This window comes from Salmo salar, chromosome ssa06 (genome assembly GCF_905237065.1).
Source record: "Salmo salar chromosome ssa06, Ssal_v3.1, whole genome shotgun sequence".
Lineage (NCBI taxonomy): Eukaryota > Metazoa > Chordata > Actinopteri > Salmoniformes > Salmonidae > Salmo > Salmo salar.
Window position 1 is genome coordinate 44614862 of NC_059447.1, and position 18319 is coordinate 44633180.

Sequence of the window (18319 nt, forward strand, 5' to 3'; positions counted from 1 at the left end):
TGTGTTCGTAGATTATGCCTGCCCATACCATAACCCCACTGCCACCATGTGGCTCTTTGTTCACAACGTTGACATCAGCAAACCGCTCGTCCACACAACGCCGTCTGCCATCTGCCCAGTGCAGTTGAAACCGGGATTAATCCATGAAGAACATACTTCTCCAGCATGCCAGTGGCCATCGACGGTGAACATTTGCCCACAGAAGTTGGCGACGACACCAAACTGCAGTCAGGTCGAGATGCTGGTGAGGACAGCGCGCATGCAGATGAGGCGGTTTCTGACAGTTTGTGCAGAAATTCTTTGGTTGTGCAAACCCACAGTTTCATCTGCTGTCTGGGTGGCTGGTCTCAGACGATCCTGCAGGTGAAGAGGCCAGATGTGGAGATCCAGGGCTGGCATGGTTACATGTGGTCTGCTGTTGTGAGGCCGGTTGGATTTACTGCCAAATTCTCTAGAATGACGTTGGAGGCGGCTTATGGTAGAGAAATGAACATTGAATTATCGCACAACAGCTCTGGTGGACATTCCTGCGGTCAGCATGCCAATTGTACGCTCCCTCAAAACTTGAGACATCTGTGGCATTGGGATGTGAAAAAACTGCACATTTTAGTGGCCTTTTATTGTGCTCAGCACAAGGTGCACCTGTGTAATGATCATGCTGTTTAATCAGCTTCTTGATATGCCACACCTGTCAGGTGGATGGATTATCTTGGCAAAGGAGAAATGCTCACTAACAGGGATGTAAACAAATTTGTGCACAACATTTGAGAGAAATAATCTTTTGTGTGTATGGAAAACTTCTGGGATCTTTTATTTTAGTTTATGAAACATGGGACCAACACTTTACATGTTACATTTATATATTTTTTCATTATACAAAGCAAACACGCGTCCACCTCCAATTGCAGTAGGATCTCGGATGTCGCTGCATTAAACCAGAGATTATCTCTCATTGCAGATATCAACTACCGGGTGACCGTCGTCACCAAGACGTTTCTGAGATACACCGAGCTGCAGGTCCTCATCAGTAGCATAAGAACCTATTACAAGGACATCAAAATCATCATCGCCGACGACAGCCTGGAGCCACAGAAAGTGAACGGCCCCAACATTGAACAGTACATCATGCCCCCAGCACAGGTACAAGCTGGTTTAGGTCAAATTGAAAACCTCAAAGTGGACATTCAACGTGAATTGATGATGGATATAAAATACATGTTGAGCATGTGTGATTGAATTTCTGAGTTGAAAGGAATAGAAATAACATTTTATTGAAATGTTATTAATGAACCCAGGTGTATGCATTTGTCTCCAGGAGCAGATCAGTGCAATAAGGGTAACCTGCCATAGACTTACACTTACAGATGTAGGATCTTAATTTGAGTCAGTTTTCTACAGCAGGAAAATAATCCTGCAGCAACAGTAAATGTGGATTATAATTAATGGACATTTTTGTGGGGGTTGACGCTTTTTTTCGTTGGCAAATTTTGAAGTGCAAATTACAAACGTTAGCTGTGCAGGAAAATTCTCAACAACAAAAGAGTAATCAAATTAAGATCCTACGTCTGTAACAAACTCCAGTCAGCCACACTGGAATTTAATAATAATACATTTGAGAAGAACGCAGACAACCACCAAAGCCTTGAAGTTTTAATTGTCATTATCGGCAGCAGCAGTCAGACAAATGAGCAGGTTTAGGAAACAGCCTTCGTAATTATGCACGTTTATTTAGATGACGTCACATACATTTTTCTCATTCATGGTGGCTATTGTTGAAACAAAAGGCTTGTTTAAATGGCTGCGTTTACACAGGCAGCCCAATTCTGATAATTTTTTTCCCTCACTAATTGGTCTTTTGACCAATCATATCAGCTCTGAAAAAGAGCTAATGTGAAAAGATCTAATGTGATCGGTCAAAAGACCAATGAGTGGAAAAAATATTACAATTGGGCAGCTGGCGTAAACACAGCCTACCTGGCTCTAACATGTGTCCTTTGTCCTGATCTTGTCCACTTTCTTATTGTGCCCACATTTTTAGACGGGTGTAGACGATTAAAAGACTCATTGTGATCTAATTGTTATCAGATCTTTATGACCACCTCCCGAGGAAGACACGCATTCTGTCTGGATATCTTACAAGTGTAGATGGATCTGGACAGTGAGACCATTTAAATCATCATTATCCCGCCCTCTGAAATCATTGACAAGTGACGCCATTGACTTATGGCATCCAATATGTCTTAAAATAAAATATTATTTAGAAAGAATATCTGTCAAATATTTTGAATAGAGGGAGACACTAGGATATGGTCACAATGAAGACACAGTGGACGGTTAAGAGACATTTTACTACAGTGTGTAGACGCAAACGGTTACAACGTGGACAGGTGCGTTGTCAGTGGGGTAGCAGGGGTGGATCCCCCCCCCCCGAAATATGATTGCCTCCCCATTCTCATTGGGTCAGAGCGCTGTCAATCTGGCTCAGATTGAAGATGAAATGTTCCGCAATCAGAAGTTAAGTGGTTTTGTTCCTACACATTTCGCTCAAACTTTTGTTCTAACTTTAATTATCACCCCATTCCTGAGAAGTAGGACTGTTTCACTTCACAATGCTCACCAGCCACGCAGGAGACATTAGAACAGGGGCGGAAATCCCGGGGGGGACACGACCCCCCCCATCCTGGGAAAAATATGATTTGTCCCCCCCCAAAATATCACTGAAACATAACTATGTAATTTAAATAATATTAATAATACGCAATGAAAGCAATTGTGTTGATTATAGAAACTTAATAGTGCGTTTTTAAGTTTCAAAAGATTGCAACCCCCCCCCACCCTTTGCCTCACAATGGTTTGATCCACTGCCAGTTCCTTAGTTGGCAAGGTAACAGAGGGGTCGTGTCTACTGTCTGAAAGGCACTCAATGAACGTAACTGACGTGAGGTTAATCCAGTCAATCGCGCACACACACTAGCTGAATATGCAGAGCTAGCGCGCAAATATTAACTATTAAGCTAGCTAGTACCTATTCCATTTATGTGGCGTCGTCAAAGATGGAATCTTTGCTATCGTCAATTTATTCCAAGATCAGCATGCAGATGATGTAAGTTAGTCCCTGTGATAAGGTTAGCGATAAACTGAAATCCAAACTGAACAGAACTACACTCTCTTCTACCATTGTCTTAAATATATTTAATGGTCTCGTTGCAAAAGCAAAATTGTCGCAAGGGAACTTTTATTTATTTATTTTATTTCACCTTTATTTAACCCGGGTAGCAAAGATTATAGCAAACACCACTGAAACTGAATTGGTGCTCGCTAGCTTTGCAAATTCAGCTACTGTTGGAAGCCAGCCAATATCAAACAAACTATTAAAATTACAAAAGGTTGCAGCATATGTTGTGTAAATGGTGAACTCATACAGCTGTCAACTCTTGTCATTTTAATCCGTTTCACATTTGCTAGCTACCTTTTAGATCGAAGCCCATATAGAATGATAGATGATAGAAGCCCATCTCCTACTGTAAATAACCTACACACTGTGTGTGTAGCCAGCCAGCCAGCCAGGTAGAAAAATGGCAGAAAAATAAAAGACGGACATCAGAGTATTTTTCAATACACCAAAACGCATAGTAAGAACCCTAGTAGCCTAATATCTCAAAGACTAGTTGATAAAATGTTCATAAGAAAGAAATGACATTCTAATGGAAATGTTTCACAATGATGTCCTTAGGCAGAGCAGGCAACAGATGGCACACAGACAGCAGAGTTGGGGACAGATAGGCAGGGACAGACTGGCAGAGACAGGGAGTCTCAGGTAAGTTTATTGAGTCTTTGTTTGGCAACATTATGAAAGGTTCTCAATTTTTTTGACTTGTAAAATAGGAACATAATTGGAAAATGCCATGGATACCCCCACTCTCAACTTAAACTGGTGACTGAACTAAGATTTGTTAAAGGCAATGGTATTGCTGTTGTGATTAGTTGGGTAGTTTTGGGTACCGGTAGTTAGGAGTACGGCAAACACCTTATTTCTTTGGTTCCTCAATATACATTTACCATATTACAATGTAGGCTATGTGTTACAGCACTACTTTTGGTGTCCCCCTCAGGAATTGCTCTTGAGAAAATTTCATGTAATTGTCCCCTCAAGTTGATATCAGATTTTCGCCCCTGCATTAGAAGGTACTGTGACAAAACCGCAATTGAAGAAATGTAGATTTTTTTTAACGATCAATATTTGTATGATGCGTTTCAGTCACTTACTGACGCAAATACAAATTGTTACACCTTTGCCATATTCAAGTCATTTGACATATTTTCTTATTAACCTTATCAACATAGAAACTGGTTGTAGTTTTTGTGCTACAATTGTTAAAAAAGCTATTCTGTAACAATATAGCTGAAACCCCTATTGTTTGTCAGTGTCAGGGTAGCTTGTCATATTATGCTAACTCCAGTAATGTAAATTGTTTTCACCAATCTAACCATATCAGAATCAGATTTTATTTTGACTGTCAATATATGCTGAGCAGTGGAGGCTGGTGGGAAGAGCTATAGCAGGACATGCTCATTGTAATGGCTGGAATTAAATTAATCCATTCTAGCTATTACAATGAGCCCATCCTCCTATAGCTCCTCCCACCAGCCTCCACTGACACTGAGTGTACAAAACATAAAGAACACCTTCCCAATATTGAGTTGCCTTCCCCCCTTAATTAATACAATAGTTTGATTTAAGGCATTCACATGCTTTGTAAGAAGACCGATTGCCATAACAATCCTGTTGACATGGACACACCTGAAATCAGGCTACCTAATGCTACTTTGATAAATGCAGACAAACGCCAATCAAAATTGGCCAATCGCCAATCGCGTTCTACCACAGCGAGCATGCTATTTTTGGGAAGCATGTTTTATTCTGAGTTCGGACATATAAAGTCTGTATGTGAACTACTTCTAAGAGCCATACATTCAGTTGTTTCTGAACACACTTCACTCGCGCTAAAGAGGGAGGCTCGCTCGGCTGGTGGTATCACATGCGCAGATCCAATACCTCTGTTACGCTGATTTAAGGTGTTTCCATGTCCTAATCATTTGAAAGATTGCTCAGACAACCAGGTGTTTTAAACCTGTTAGGGACAGACGTTCCGCTAGCGATATCCAATGGTATAGCGTGGCGCGAAATACAAATACCGCAAAAATGCTATAACTTCAATTTCTCAAACATATGACTATTTTACACCATTTTAAAGACGAGACTCTCCTTTATCTAACCACATTGTCCGATTTCAAAAAGGCTTTACAGCAAAAGCAAAACATTAAATTGTCAGGAGAGTACCCTGCCAAAAATAATCACACACCCATTTTCAAAGCAAGCATATATGTCACCAAAACCGCAGCTAAATGCAGCGCTAACCTTTGATCTTCATCAGATGACACTCCTAGGACATTATGTTATACAATACATGCATGTTTTGTTCAATCAAGTTCATATTTATATCAAAAACTAGCTTTTTACATTGGCATGTGATGTTCAGAACTAGCATACCCACCAAAAACTTCCGGTGAATTTACTAAATTACTCACGATAAACGTTGACAAAAAACATAACAATTATTTTAAGAATTATAGATACAGAACTCCTTTATGCAATCGCGGTGTCAGATTTTAAGGTAGCTTTTCGGTGAAAGCACATTTTGCAATATTCTGAGTACATAGCCCGGCCATCATGGCTAGCTAATTTGACACCCACCAAGTTTGGCCCTCACCAAACTCAGATTTACTATAAGAAAAATTGGATTACCTTTGCTGTTCTTCATCAGAATGCACTCCCAGGACTTCTACTTCAACAACAATTGTTGTTTTGGTTCCAAATAATCCATAGTTATATTCAAATACCTCCGTTTTGTTCGTGCGTTCAAGTCACTATCCGAAGGGTGACGCGCGAGCGCATTTCGTGACAAAAAATGTCAAAATTTTCCATTACCGTACTTCGAAGCATGTCAAACGCTGTTTAAAATCAATTTTTATGCTATTTTTCTTGTAAAATAGTGATAATATTCCAACCGGGCGACGTTGTATTCATTCAAACACTGAAAGAAAAACATGGAGTCATCTCGTGCACGCGCATCTCCATTGTCATTGTTCCCTGCCTGACCACTCACAAAAACTCCTGCTGTTTTTCGCCAAGAGACTGCAGAGACGTCATTCCACTTTCTGGCGCCTTCTGAGAGCCAATGGAAGCCTTAGAAAATGTCACGTTACAGCAGAGATGCTGTATTTTCTTTAGAGAGGCCACAGAAGGAGAACAAATTGTCAGACAGGGCACTTCCTGTATGGAATCTTCTCAGGTTTTGGCCTGCCATTGAGTTCTGTTATACTCACAGACACCATTCAAACAGTTGTAGAAGCTTTAGAGTTTTCTATCCAAATCTACTAATTATATGCATATTCTAGTTTCTGGGCAGGAGTAGTAACCAGATTAAATCGGGTATGTTTTTTATCCGGCCGTGAAAATACTGCCCCCTATCCCAAACAGGTTAATCGGCGTATGCTTACTTCGATTTTGACCTGACGCCGATTTTTAAGATAAACAGAGTAAGATGACTATTGCATAATCTGCCTACTACCGTAATAAGTTTAATATCCAATTATTAGCGTGCATGTAAACATACTCACTGATTTGAAGTGGATTTAACAAGTGACATCAATGGGGGATCATAGCTTTCACCTGGATTCACCTGGTCAATCTCTGTCATGGAAAGAGCAGGTGTCCTTACTGTGTTGTATAATCATGCCAACCATTGTGAAGCTGTTATGGAGTTGTTTTAAAAAAAAAAGTGTTTTTTTATCATTAACATAAGAAATGTTCAATATGAAGAAAAGCAGTATGACAATGTGACATAAGCTAGAAATAATAGGCGCATGCCAATTGTTCTCCTACCGCTAAAGAAGGTTGTCGGCAGAACCCGTCCATTCATTAGACATTTGCAGCTGCTAAAGACCATTCTATTTCAGTTAGTGCAAGGTTTCCTTTCCTATGTTATACAGGTGTAGGATCTTAATTTGATCACTGTTACTGTGAATATTCACGCACCGTAAGAAAATACAGATGAGCTTTGGGATTTACATAAATTCACTGAAAACCCGTACTAACACATGGTTATATTAACAGCATTGCACTTATGTACCGTAATTTCCAGACTATTAAGCGCACCTGAATATAAGCCGCACCCACTGAATAAAAAAAAATATATATTATTTTGAACATTAAATAAGCCGCACATGTCTATAAGCCGCAGGTGCCTACCGGTACATTGAAACATATGAACTTTACACAGGCTTTAACGAAACACGGCTTGTAAAAAAAAAAAATAATAATTAGCAGTAAGCTTTAGTTGTCTTTTTGCACTGAGTCAATTCCTAACGCTGCTGTTTCCAACGTCTTATCATCGACTCATTAAGACCAAGCTCCCGTGCAGCAGCTCTATTTCCTTTTCCAACAGCCAGATCAATCGCCTTCAACTTGAAAGCTGCATCATATGCATTTCTCTGTGTCTTTGCCATGATGAGGGTGACAAAATGACTACCGTTATCAGAATGATGGGAAGTTTGAGAGCGCTCGATTTAATCTAAACAGTAAACAAAAAAGTTGTTTGACCTTAACCCGTTCAGCAATTTCATTGGTCTAATGAAAGCTTCATGCCGCCAAAAAACTGAGCACGTCACAGAATGTGTTTTTTTTTTAGAAAAAAGCGGGAAAAATCCATATATTAGCCGCGTCATTGTTTAAGCCGCGAGGTTCAAAGCCTGGGAAAAAAGTTGCGGCTTATAGTCCGGAATTTACAGTAGTGTAATTTTAGCCAGCTAATACCCTAACCACCTATCAAGCAACATTATGTACTAAACGTTCAAATCCCTTTGCTGCAGGACTAGTTGCGGCTTATAGTCCGGAATTTACAGTAGTGTAATTTTAGCCAGCTAATACCCTAACCACCTATCAAGCAACATTATGTACTAAACGTTCAAATCCCTTTGCTGCAGGACTATTTTGCGATGACAGTGCTGGTCAAATTAAGATCCTACATCTGTATGCCTTTCGAATCCTGCACCCAAAGACTTTTGATGATGAACTGTTGAGTCGGGAACACATTTTGCAGTTAACAAGTTTACCATTCTTTTATTGGATATTTTCATCACAGATTACAAAGTAATTTTGAGGACATTTTCCTTCACAAAGGGCTGGTTTGCTGGCAGGAACCTGGCTGTCTCGCAGGTTACTACCAAATACTTCCTCTGGGTCGATGACGACTTCCTGTTCACAGACAAAACGAAGATTGAGAATCTGGTGGAGGTGATGGAGGCCACACCAGAACTAGATGTGGTGAGCAGAGTCACTGTAGCCTGATCCCCGATATGTCACCAGGCTAGAACAAGTATTACCTGTTTTGCTTAGACTGGGACTGGTCGTCAGTGGTAACACAACTCTCAACACTCTCTTAACAATCTTGATGGTGTGAAAAAAAAGAAAAGAAATCCTGCTTCAGACCGACTAAGCTATCCACAACTCTGAATCCAAGTACCTGTCTGACCTTATTCTACCCTCCTGCCCCACACGCACATTTCACTCCTCCAGGTCCATCTCCCTTCAGCAGACTAATAACTATGTGACAGGGTTTTCAGTTGAGCGGCTGTAGAACGTACTTCCATACACTGTCAGGGTGCAGAGTCTCTGTCCTCGTTTAAGGCACAGGTCAATACCCTGCTGTTCAGAAAAGCTTTCAAGGACCTCTGCTAATTCTGTTTTCATGCCCTCTGCATCTGACAACACATGAATATAGCTTTGCTTGTTGTCTATGTTCCACACTCTTGGGAAAAATGATACCAAAAGGGTTCTTCAGCTGTCCCAATAGGATAACCCAATTTGGTTCAAGGTAGAACTGTTTTTGGTTACACCCTTGTGGGTTCCATGTAGAATCCTCTGTAGAACGGTTTCTACATAGAACCGAAAAGGGTTCTACCTATAACTAAAAATAGTCAATCAAAGGGTTCTCCTATGGGTACAGCAGTATAACTCTTTTAGGTTCTAGATACACTCTTAGGGGAAAAAAAATAAATAAATATATATATATATATATATAAGTTCTGTGTTTTGGATTGTTTATATAGAATTTTTTTCAACGCATTTTGTCTGTGCTTTACAAATTAAATGAATAATAATTATTATTACTACATGTGGACCTGCTCTGTTCTCTGCCTCTTGTGATCAGGTGGGGGGCTCTGTGGCGGGCCACGGCCAGTTCTACTTCTCTTTGGTGTACGAGGAGGGTAATGGGGAGGACGGGGGTTGTCTGAACAGAAAGGGTGCAGTGAAATACCAACCTGTTCCAGGCTTCCCCACCTGCTCCTTCACCAGCGGGGTGGTCAACTTATTCCTTGGTCGCACCGACGCCGTGCGCAAAGTGGGCTTTGACCCCCGGCTGAAGAGAGTGGCGCATTCAGGTTGGCTTTTAAATTGATATATATTTTTTACCTTTATTTATCCAGGAAGTCTCGCTGAGATCTGAAGATCTGCATTAGATGGGATACTTTTATTTTATATACATACAGTACTAGTCAAGTTTGGACACACCTACTCATTCCAGGGTTTTTCTTTATTTTTACTATTTTCTACAATGTACAATAATAGTGAAGATATCAAAACAGTGAAATAACCCAAAAAGTGTTAAATAAATCAAAATGTATTTTATATTCTTCAAAGTAGCCACCCTTTGCCTTGATGATAGCTTTGCACACTCTTGGCATTCTCTCAACCAGCTTCCTGGAATGCAGTTCAATTAACAGGTGTGCTTTGTTAAAAGTTAATTTGTGGAATTCAAATCAAGTACATGAAATGCTTACTTACAAGCCCTTAACCAACAATGCAGTTCAAGAAGAGTTAAGAAAACATTTACCATAAACTAAAGTAAAAAAATTATCACAATAAAATAACAATAACGAGGCTATATACAGGGGGTACCGGTACCGAGTCAATGTGCGTGTTACAGGTTTGTCGAGGTAATTTGTACATGTAGGTAGGGGTAAAGTGACTATGCATAGATATTAAACAGCAAGTAGCCGCAGTGTAAAAACGAATGGGGGGTCAATGTAAATAGTCCAGATGGCCATTTGATGAATTGTTCAGCAGACTTAAGGCTTGGGGGTAGAAGCTGTTAAGGAGCCTTTTGGTCCTAGACATGGCACTCCGGTACAGCTTACCCAGCGGTAACAGAGAGTACAGTCTATGACTTGGGAGACTGGAGTCTTTGACAATTTTTGGGCCTTTCATCTGACACCGCCTAGTATATAGGTCTCGGATGGCAGGAAGCTTGGCCCCAGTTATGTATTGGGCCATACACACTACCCTCTATAGCACCTTACAGTCAGATACTGGGCAGTTGCCATACCAGGCGGTGATGTAACTGGTCAGGATGCTCTCGATGGTGCAGATGTAGAATTGTTTGAGGATCTGGGGACCCATGACAAATCTTTTCGGTCTCCTGAGGGGGAAAAGGTGTTGTCGTGCCCTCTTCACAACTGTCTTGGTGTGGTTGGACCATGATAGTTTGTTGGTGATGTGGACACCAAGGAACTTGAAGCTCTTGACCCGCTCCACTACAGCCCCATTGATGTCCCTTTTGTAGTCCGAATTTCTTTCCTTCTTAATGCGTTTGAGTCAATCAAGTTGTGTTGTGACATGGTAGGGTTGGTATACAGAAGATGGCCCTGTTTGGTAAAAGACCAAGTCCATGTTATGGCAAGAACAGCTCAAATAAGCAAAGAGAAATGGCAGTGCATCATTACTTTAAGACATGAATGTCAGTCAATATGGAACAAGTGCAGTCGCAAAAACCATCAAGCACTATGACAACACTGGCTCTCATGAGGACCGCCACAGGAAAGGAAGACCCAGAGTTACCTCTGCTGCAGAGAATAATTTAATTTAAGTTACCAGCCTTAGAAATTGCAGCCCAAATAAATGCTTCACAGAGTTCAAGTAACAGACACATCTCAACATCAACTGTTCAGAGGAGACTGTGTGAATCAGGCCTTTATGGTCGAATTGCTGCAAAGAAACCACTACTAAAGGACACCAATTAGAAAAAGATGTGGGACCAAGAAACACGAGGGATGAGTTGGACTGCAGAGTGAAGGTCAAGCAGCCAACAAGTGCACAGCATATGTGGGAACTCCTTCAAGACTGTTGGACAGGCATTCCAGGTGAAGCTGGTTGAGAGAATGCCAAGAGTGTGCAAAGCTGTCATCAAGGCAAAGGGTGGCTACTTTGAAAAATATATTTGGATTTCTTTAGCACTTTTATGGTTACTATATGATTCCATATGTGTTATTTCATAGCTTTGATGTCTTCACTATTATTCTACAATGTAGAAGATGGTAAAAAATAAAACTTGAATGAGTAGGTGTGTCCAAACTTTTGACTGGTACTGTGTATATATATTATTTGTTTAGCTTCTTGATTATTTTAGGAGGGAGACTTGGCCATTATGTGTTATGTACAGTTGAAGTCGGAAGTTTACATATACATTTAAATACACTTTTTCACAATTCCTGACATTTAATCCTAGTAAAAATTCCCTGTCTTAGGTCAGTTAGGATCACCACTTTTATTTTCAAAATGTGAAATGTCAGAATAATAGAGTTTAAGCTTTTATTTCTTTCATCACATTCCCAATGGGTCAGAAGTTTACATACACTCAATTAGTATTTGGTAGCATTGCCTTTAAATTGTTTAACTTGGCTCAAACGTTCCAGGTAGCCTTCCACAAGCTTCCCACAGTAAGTTGGGTGAATTTTGGCCCATTCCTCCTGATAGAGCTCGTGTAACTGAGTCAGGTTTGTTGGTCTCCTTGCTCGCACACACTTTCAGTTCTGCCCACAAATTTTCTATTGGATTTGAGGTCAGGGCTTTGTGATGGCCCCTCCAAACCTTGACATTGTTGTCCTTAAGCCATTTTGCCACAACTTTGGAAGTATGCTTGGGGTCATTGTCCATTTGCGACTAAGCTTTACCTTTCTGACTGATGTCTTGATGTTGCTTCAATATATCCACAATTTTACTTCCTCATGATGCCATCTATTTTGTGAAGTGCACTAGTCCCTCCTGCAGCAAAGCACCCCCACAACACGATGCTGCCACCCCCGTGCTTTACGGTTGGAATGGTGTTCTTCGGCTTGCAAGCCTCCCCCTTTTTCCTCCAAACATAATGATGGTCTTTATGGCCAAACAGTTCTATTTTTGTTTCATCAGACCAGAGGACATTTCTCCAAAAAGTAAAGTTGCAAACCGTAGTCTGGCTTTTTTATGGTGGTTTTGGAGCAGTGGCTTCTTCGATTATAGGACTCGTTTTACTGTGAATATAGATACTTTAGTACCTGTTTCCTCCAGCATCTTCACAAGGTCCTTTGCTGTTGTTCTAGGGTTGATTTGCACTTTTCGCACCAAAGTACGTTCATCTCTAGGAAACAGAACACATCTCCATCCTGAGCGGTTTGACGGCTGCGTGGTCCCATGGTGTTTATACTTGTGTACTATTGTTTGCACAGATGAACGTGGTACCTTCAGGCGTTTGGAAATGGCTCCCAAGGATGAACCAGACTTGTGGAGGTCTACAATTTTTTTTCTGAGGTCTTGGCTGATTTTCTTTTGGCTTTCCCATGATGTCAAGCAAAGAGGCACTGAGTCAGAAGCTTCTAAAGCCATGACGTCATTTTTTTGAATTTTCCAAGCTGTTTAAAGGCACAGTCAACTTAGTTCATGTAAACTTCTGACCCACTGGAATTTTAATACAGTGAAATAATCTGTCTGTAAACAATTGTTGGAAAAATTACTTGTCATGCACAAGGTAGATGTCCTAACCAACTTGCCAAAACTATAGTTTGTTAATAAGAAATTTGTGGAGTGGTTGAAACACTTAGGTTGGAGTCATTAAAACTAGTTTATGTAAACTTCCTACTTCATCTGTATGTAGATATACAGTATGAGAAGTGCACAATGTGGATGGCGGCGGTATCGTATAATGTTGAGTGTGTATTTTTCAGTCTGTTTGTACTGTGTTTATAGCAGTACTGTGTGTCTAAGACAATTTTCCCACCAGTGACATTAAAGTTTATCCTATGCTAAGAGGGCCATTAAATCCCCGTAAAAACCGTTGCACACATTTTACATTTTAGTAATTTTGCAGACACTCTCTTATCCAGAGTGACTTGCAGGAGCAATTAGGGTTAAGTGCTTTGCTCAACGGCACATCGACAGATTGCAGCAAGTCTGTAAACTATGTCAATAGGAAATCTGGAAAGCTGTGTCAATAAGAAAGACAATGAACAAATTCAAGAGTGATGTTCCGTTTCAGTGTTGTTGGGTTACGTGTGGTAAGTTTTGAAAAAGTCAATTGTTGCTATAGACGATTATGAACATGTTGCTTTTTTTTAACCCAAGTTGCTGTTCTTATGCTTAAGGCACTGCTGTCTTTGGTAATTAATCTTTTGTCCATTCCATTTTCCCTGTCCATATGTCTGTTTCAGAGTTCTTTGTGGATGGGTTGGGCAGTTTGCTGGTTGCCAGCTGTAGTCATGTCAGCATTGACCACCAACCCAAAATTGAAAACGCAAAGTACTCGTCGTTCCGACATCAACAATCAAAAGATGTAGAAGACAAACTAGCCCACCACTTCTTCAAGAACCACCTGAAATGTATCCATTATGGATAGTTTACAAAGAAGTAAACAGTGAAAATAGAGGCGCAATAGTGAGGTGCACCATTCCAAATATGTAATCGCGGCATCCCGTCTGTAGTGGTGCAGTTCTCTGCAAAAAATGTACAGGAAGCAAATGAGTAGGAGGCGACAAAACCAGTATCTTTTTTTGACTGTTTGTGAAAAAAATAAAGGTTTTACGGAGTCACATTTAGAATGGTCTGAAAACTGTTGCTCTAGGTACTTTCTCCTCTACTGAGTTCTGTGCTCACAAGAGCGATAGAGTATAGTAGACGGTTGCGGTCCAAAAAGTGATGCGTTATTCCTGTGTTTATGCCCTTTTAAGGATATCCTGTTCTCGCTATTTCGGGTGTGCTTGTGTAAATTGATAGGGCACCTGTCTCTTTGAAGTAAAGCACATGTTTTGAAATAAAAAGTAATGGAAGTGACCTTGTTGAACTTTAAAGAAAATGTGTTTGAACATTTGAAACAGTTGGGAATTTTTGTAGTGAATTTATGGAGCTGCTGTGTAGTGAGCTTGTGACCCCTTATAGAATGAAGAAGTAATTTCTAGGTAGGTCTCCCTGAGTATAAGTAAGTGTTAGACTTGTCCTGTGAACACCATGAGTGACAAGAAACCTCAAGAGATAAAATACAGGACAAAACACAACACGACGAGAGACAACAGCACTGCATAAAGAGAGAACTAAGACAACAACACAACATGGTAGCAGCATACATGGCATAAAAATGATTGGGCACAGACAACAGCACAAAGGGCAAAAAGGTAGAGACAACAACACATCACGCAAAGCAGCCACACTTGTCAGTAAGAGTGCCCATGATTGAGTCTTTGAATTGAGATAAAACTGTCCAGTTTGAATGTTTTGTTGAAGCTCGTTCCAGTCGCTAGCTGCAGCAAGCTGAAAAGACAAGCGACCCAGGGATGTGTGTGCTTTGGGGACCTTTAACAGAATGTGACAAGCAGAATGGGTGTTGTATGTGGAGGACGAGGGCTGCAGTAGATATCTCAGATAGGGGGGAGTGAGGCCTAAGAGGGTTTTATAAATAAGCATCTAGCGACGGGTATACAGAGATGACAGTTTACATAGGAGTATAGAGTGCAATGATGTGTCCTATAAGGAGCATTGGTGGCAAATCCGATGGCCAAATGTTAACCTGTTAGGGCTAGGGGGCAGTATTTGCACGGCTGGATAAAAAAATGTACCCGATTTTAATCTGGTTACTAATCCTACCCAGTAACTAGAATATGCATATACTTATTATATATGGATAGAAAACACCCTAAAGTTTCTAAAACTGTTTGAATGGTGTCTGTGAGTATAACAGAACTCATTTGGCAGGCAAAACCCTGAGACAGATTCTGACAGGAAGTGGATACCTGATGTGTTGTATTACCTTTAAACCTATGCCATTGAAAAACACAGGGGCTGAGGAATATTTTGGCACTTCCTATTGCTTCCACTAGATGTCACCAGCCTTTACAAAGTGTTTTGAGTCTTCTGGAGGGAGATCTGACCGAACAAGAGCCATGGAACGATGATGGCCCATTAGACACCTGGCGCGCTAGGTCATGCTGGGTACCCTCGTTCCAATACGTTTTAAAAGATGTTGCATTCGTCCGCCTTGAATTTTATTCATGTTCTGGTTAAAAAAGGCCCTAATGATTTATGCTATACAACGTTTGACATGTTTGAACGAACGTAAATATATTTTTTCCCCTCATTCATGAAGTGAAGTCCGGCGGGCTTAGATCATGTGCTAACAAGACGGAGATTTTTGGACATAAATGATGAGCTTTTTTGAACAAAACTACATTCGTTATGGACCTGTGATACCTGGAAGTGACATCTGATGAAGAGAATCAAAGGTAATGGATTATTTACATAGTATTTTAGATCTCCCCAACATGGCGGCTAGTCTGTATCGCAACGCATATTTTTCTGGGCGCAGTGCTCAGATTATTGCAAAGTGTGATTTCCCAGTAAGGTTATTTTTAAATCTGGCAAGTTGATTGCGTTCAAGAGATGTAAATCTATAATTCTTTAAATGACAATATAATATTTTACCAATGTTTTCTAATTTTAATTATTTAATTTGTGGTGCTGACTTGAATGCCGGTTATTGGAGGGAAACGATTTCCTGAACATCAACGCCACAGTAAAACACTGTTTTTGGATATAAATATGAACTTGATAGAACTAAAAATGCATGCATTGTCTAACATAATGTCCTAGGAGTGCCATCTGTTGGAGATTGTAAAAGGTTAGTGCATAATTTTAGCTGATTTTATGGTTTTGGTGACGCCTGTCTTTGAATTGGCACAACATTACACACAACTCTTGTAAATGTACTGTCCTAACATACTCTAAATTTATGCTTTCGCCATAAAACATTTTTGAAATCGGAAAACGTGGTTAGATTAAGGAGATGTTTATCTTTCAAAGGGTGTAAAATAGTTGTATGTTTGAAAAATTTTGACATTTATTTGGTTTCAAATTTGCCGCTCTTGAAATGCACCTGCTGTTGATGGAGTGCACCACGGGTGGGACGCTTGCGTCCCACCTAGCCCATAGAGGTTAAAGATCATCTAGCCGCTCGAGAGCACCCTTACCTGCCGATCTATGAATTATGTCTCCGTAATCTGGCATGGGTAGGATGGTCATCTGAATCATGGTTAGTTTGGCAGCTGGTGTGAAAGAGAAGTGATTACGATAGAGGAAACCATGTCTAGATTTAACTTTAGCCTGCAGCTTTGATATGTGCTGAGAGAAGAACAGTGTACCGTCTATTTATACTCCCAAGTACTTATGAGGTGACTTCCTCAAGCTCTAAACCCTCAGAGGTAGTAATCACACCTGTGGGGAGAGGGGCATTCTTCTTACCAAACCACATTACCTTTGTTTTGGAGGTGTTCAGAACAAGGTTAAGGGTAGAGAAAGCGTTTAACACAAAATCCGGGGAGGTGCCAGCTGAGTATAAGACTGTATCATCTGCATATACATGGCTAAGAGAACTTCCTACTTCCTGAGCTATGTTGTTGATGTAAATTGAGAAGAGCGTGGGGCCTAGGATTGACCCTTGGGGTATTCCCTTGGTGACAGGCAGTGGCTGAGACAGAAGATGTTCTGACTTTATACACTGCAGTCTTTGAGATAGGTAGTTAGCAAATCAGGACAAAGACCCCTCAGAGACACCAATACTCCTTAGCCGGCCCACAACAATGGAATGGTCTACCGTGTCTAAAGTTTTGGCCGAGTCAATAGAAATAGCAGCAGAACATTGCTTAGAATCAAGGGCAATAGAGACATCATTGAGGACCTTTTTTAAGGTTGCGGTGACACATCCATAACCTAAGCGGAAACCAGATTGTGTACCAGAGAGAATACTATAGACCTCAAGAAAGCCAGTCAGTTGATTATTGACAAGTTTTTCCAACACTTTTGATAAACAGGGCAAAATAGAAATAGGCCTATAACAGTTAGGATCAACTTGATCTTCCCCTTTTTAAAAAAGGACAAACCGTGGCTGCCTTACAAGCAATGGGAACCTCCCCATAATGGAGAGACAGGTTAAAAAGTTCTGAGATAAGCTTGGCGATGATAGGGGCAGCAACCTTAAAGAAGAAGCGGTCTAAACCATCTGACCGAGATGTTTTTTGGGGGTAAAGTTTCAGGAGCTCCTTTAGCACCTCGAACTCAGTGACCGCCTGCAGGGGAAAAAGAGGGAGAAGCGTCAGGCTAATCGAATTAGAAGTGGTGGGAGATTAGGAAATGTTGGACGGGCAAAGTCAAATAGGAATCCTGACTTAATGAAGTGGTGATTAAAGAGCTCAGCCATGTGCTTCTTGTCAGTAACAACCACATCATCAACATTAAAGGACATGGGCAGCTGTGACGAGGAGTGTTTATTTTCCAGAATTTATTGGGGTTATACCCACAAAGAGAGAACTGCTAACTAACTTTGGCCTTCCGGATAGCCATATTTCTAATTTGCCTAAATGAGAGCCAGTCAGCCTGAGTATGCGTGTTCCGAGCCTTTCGCCAAATGCAATTATTGAGGTGGAGTGTGGTGGCTAATTTCTGCATTACCAAATGAGGAGAGTTACAAACTTCACCCACCAGTCAGAGTTTTACTTAAATTTCATCTTTAATAATAAGCGCTTTGCAAAAGCACTTGACTTTCAATGATGGCTATCTCCAATGAACCATTGAAAGTGACAACACAAAAGTACAAAGATCTTTTATAGCCAAGATACGCCCCTCTCAACGTACATGACGAACCACAGATCTTAAGAACAGTTCACAAAGGGACTTCATATTTGAGAAAAGAGTATCCCTTAGCCAGATAACATTCGCTATAAATTATCGTTCAGTTTGGTCCCTATGACGAGGTTCTAATCTCGTACCTGGTACTTCATAGTACAAAAACACCAACTCATCCAATGGCATATATCAATTGTCAGCTCTAGATACTCCCATCTCAAGTAAACCCCCTCTTGATCCCGCTCCTGGACAAGCTCACTGAGGGGAGTGACTTGCGCA

The 18319-nt window shown here is 40.7% G+C and overlaps 1 protein-coding gene across 1 annotated transcript in view; it reads left to right on the plus strand.

Annotated features, from left to right (window-relative positions):
- Positions 1–14044, plus strand: part of LOC106607533 (beta-1,4 N-acetylgalactosaminyltransferase 1) — a 35612-nt gene extending 21568 nt beyond the window's left edge. Inside the window, exons 8-11 of the mRNA XM_045721310.1 lie at positions 959–1140; positions 8243–8386; positions 9273–9504; positions 13585–14044. Coding sequence (XP_045577266.1) covers positions 959–1140; positions 8243–8386; positions 9273–9504; positions 13585–13769 — 743 coding nt within the window. The 3' untranslated portion in view covers positions 13770–14044. The remainder of the gene's footprint in view (positions 1–958; positions 1141–8242; positions 8387–9272; positions 9505–13584) is intronic.
- The last annotated feature ends 4275 nt before the right edge of the window (positions 14045–18319 follow it).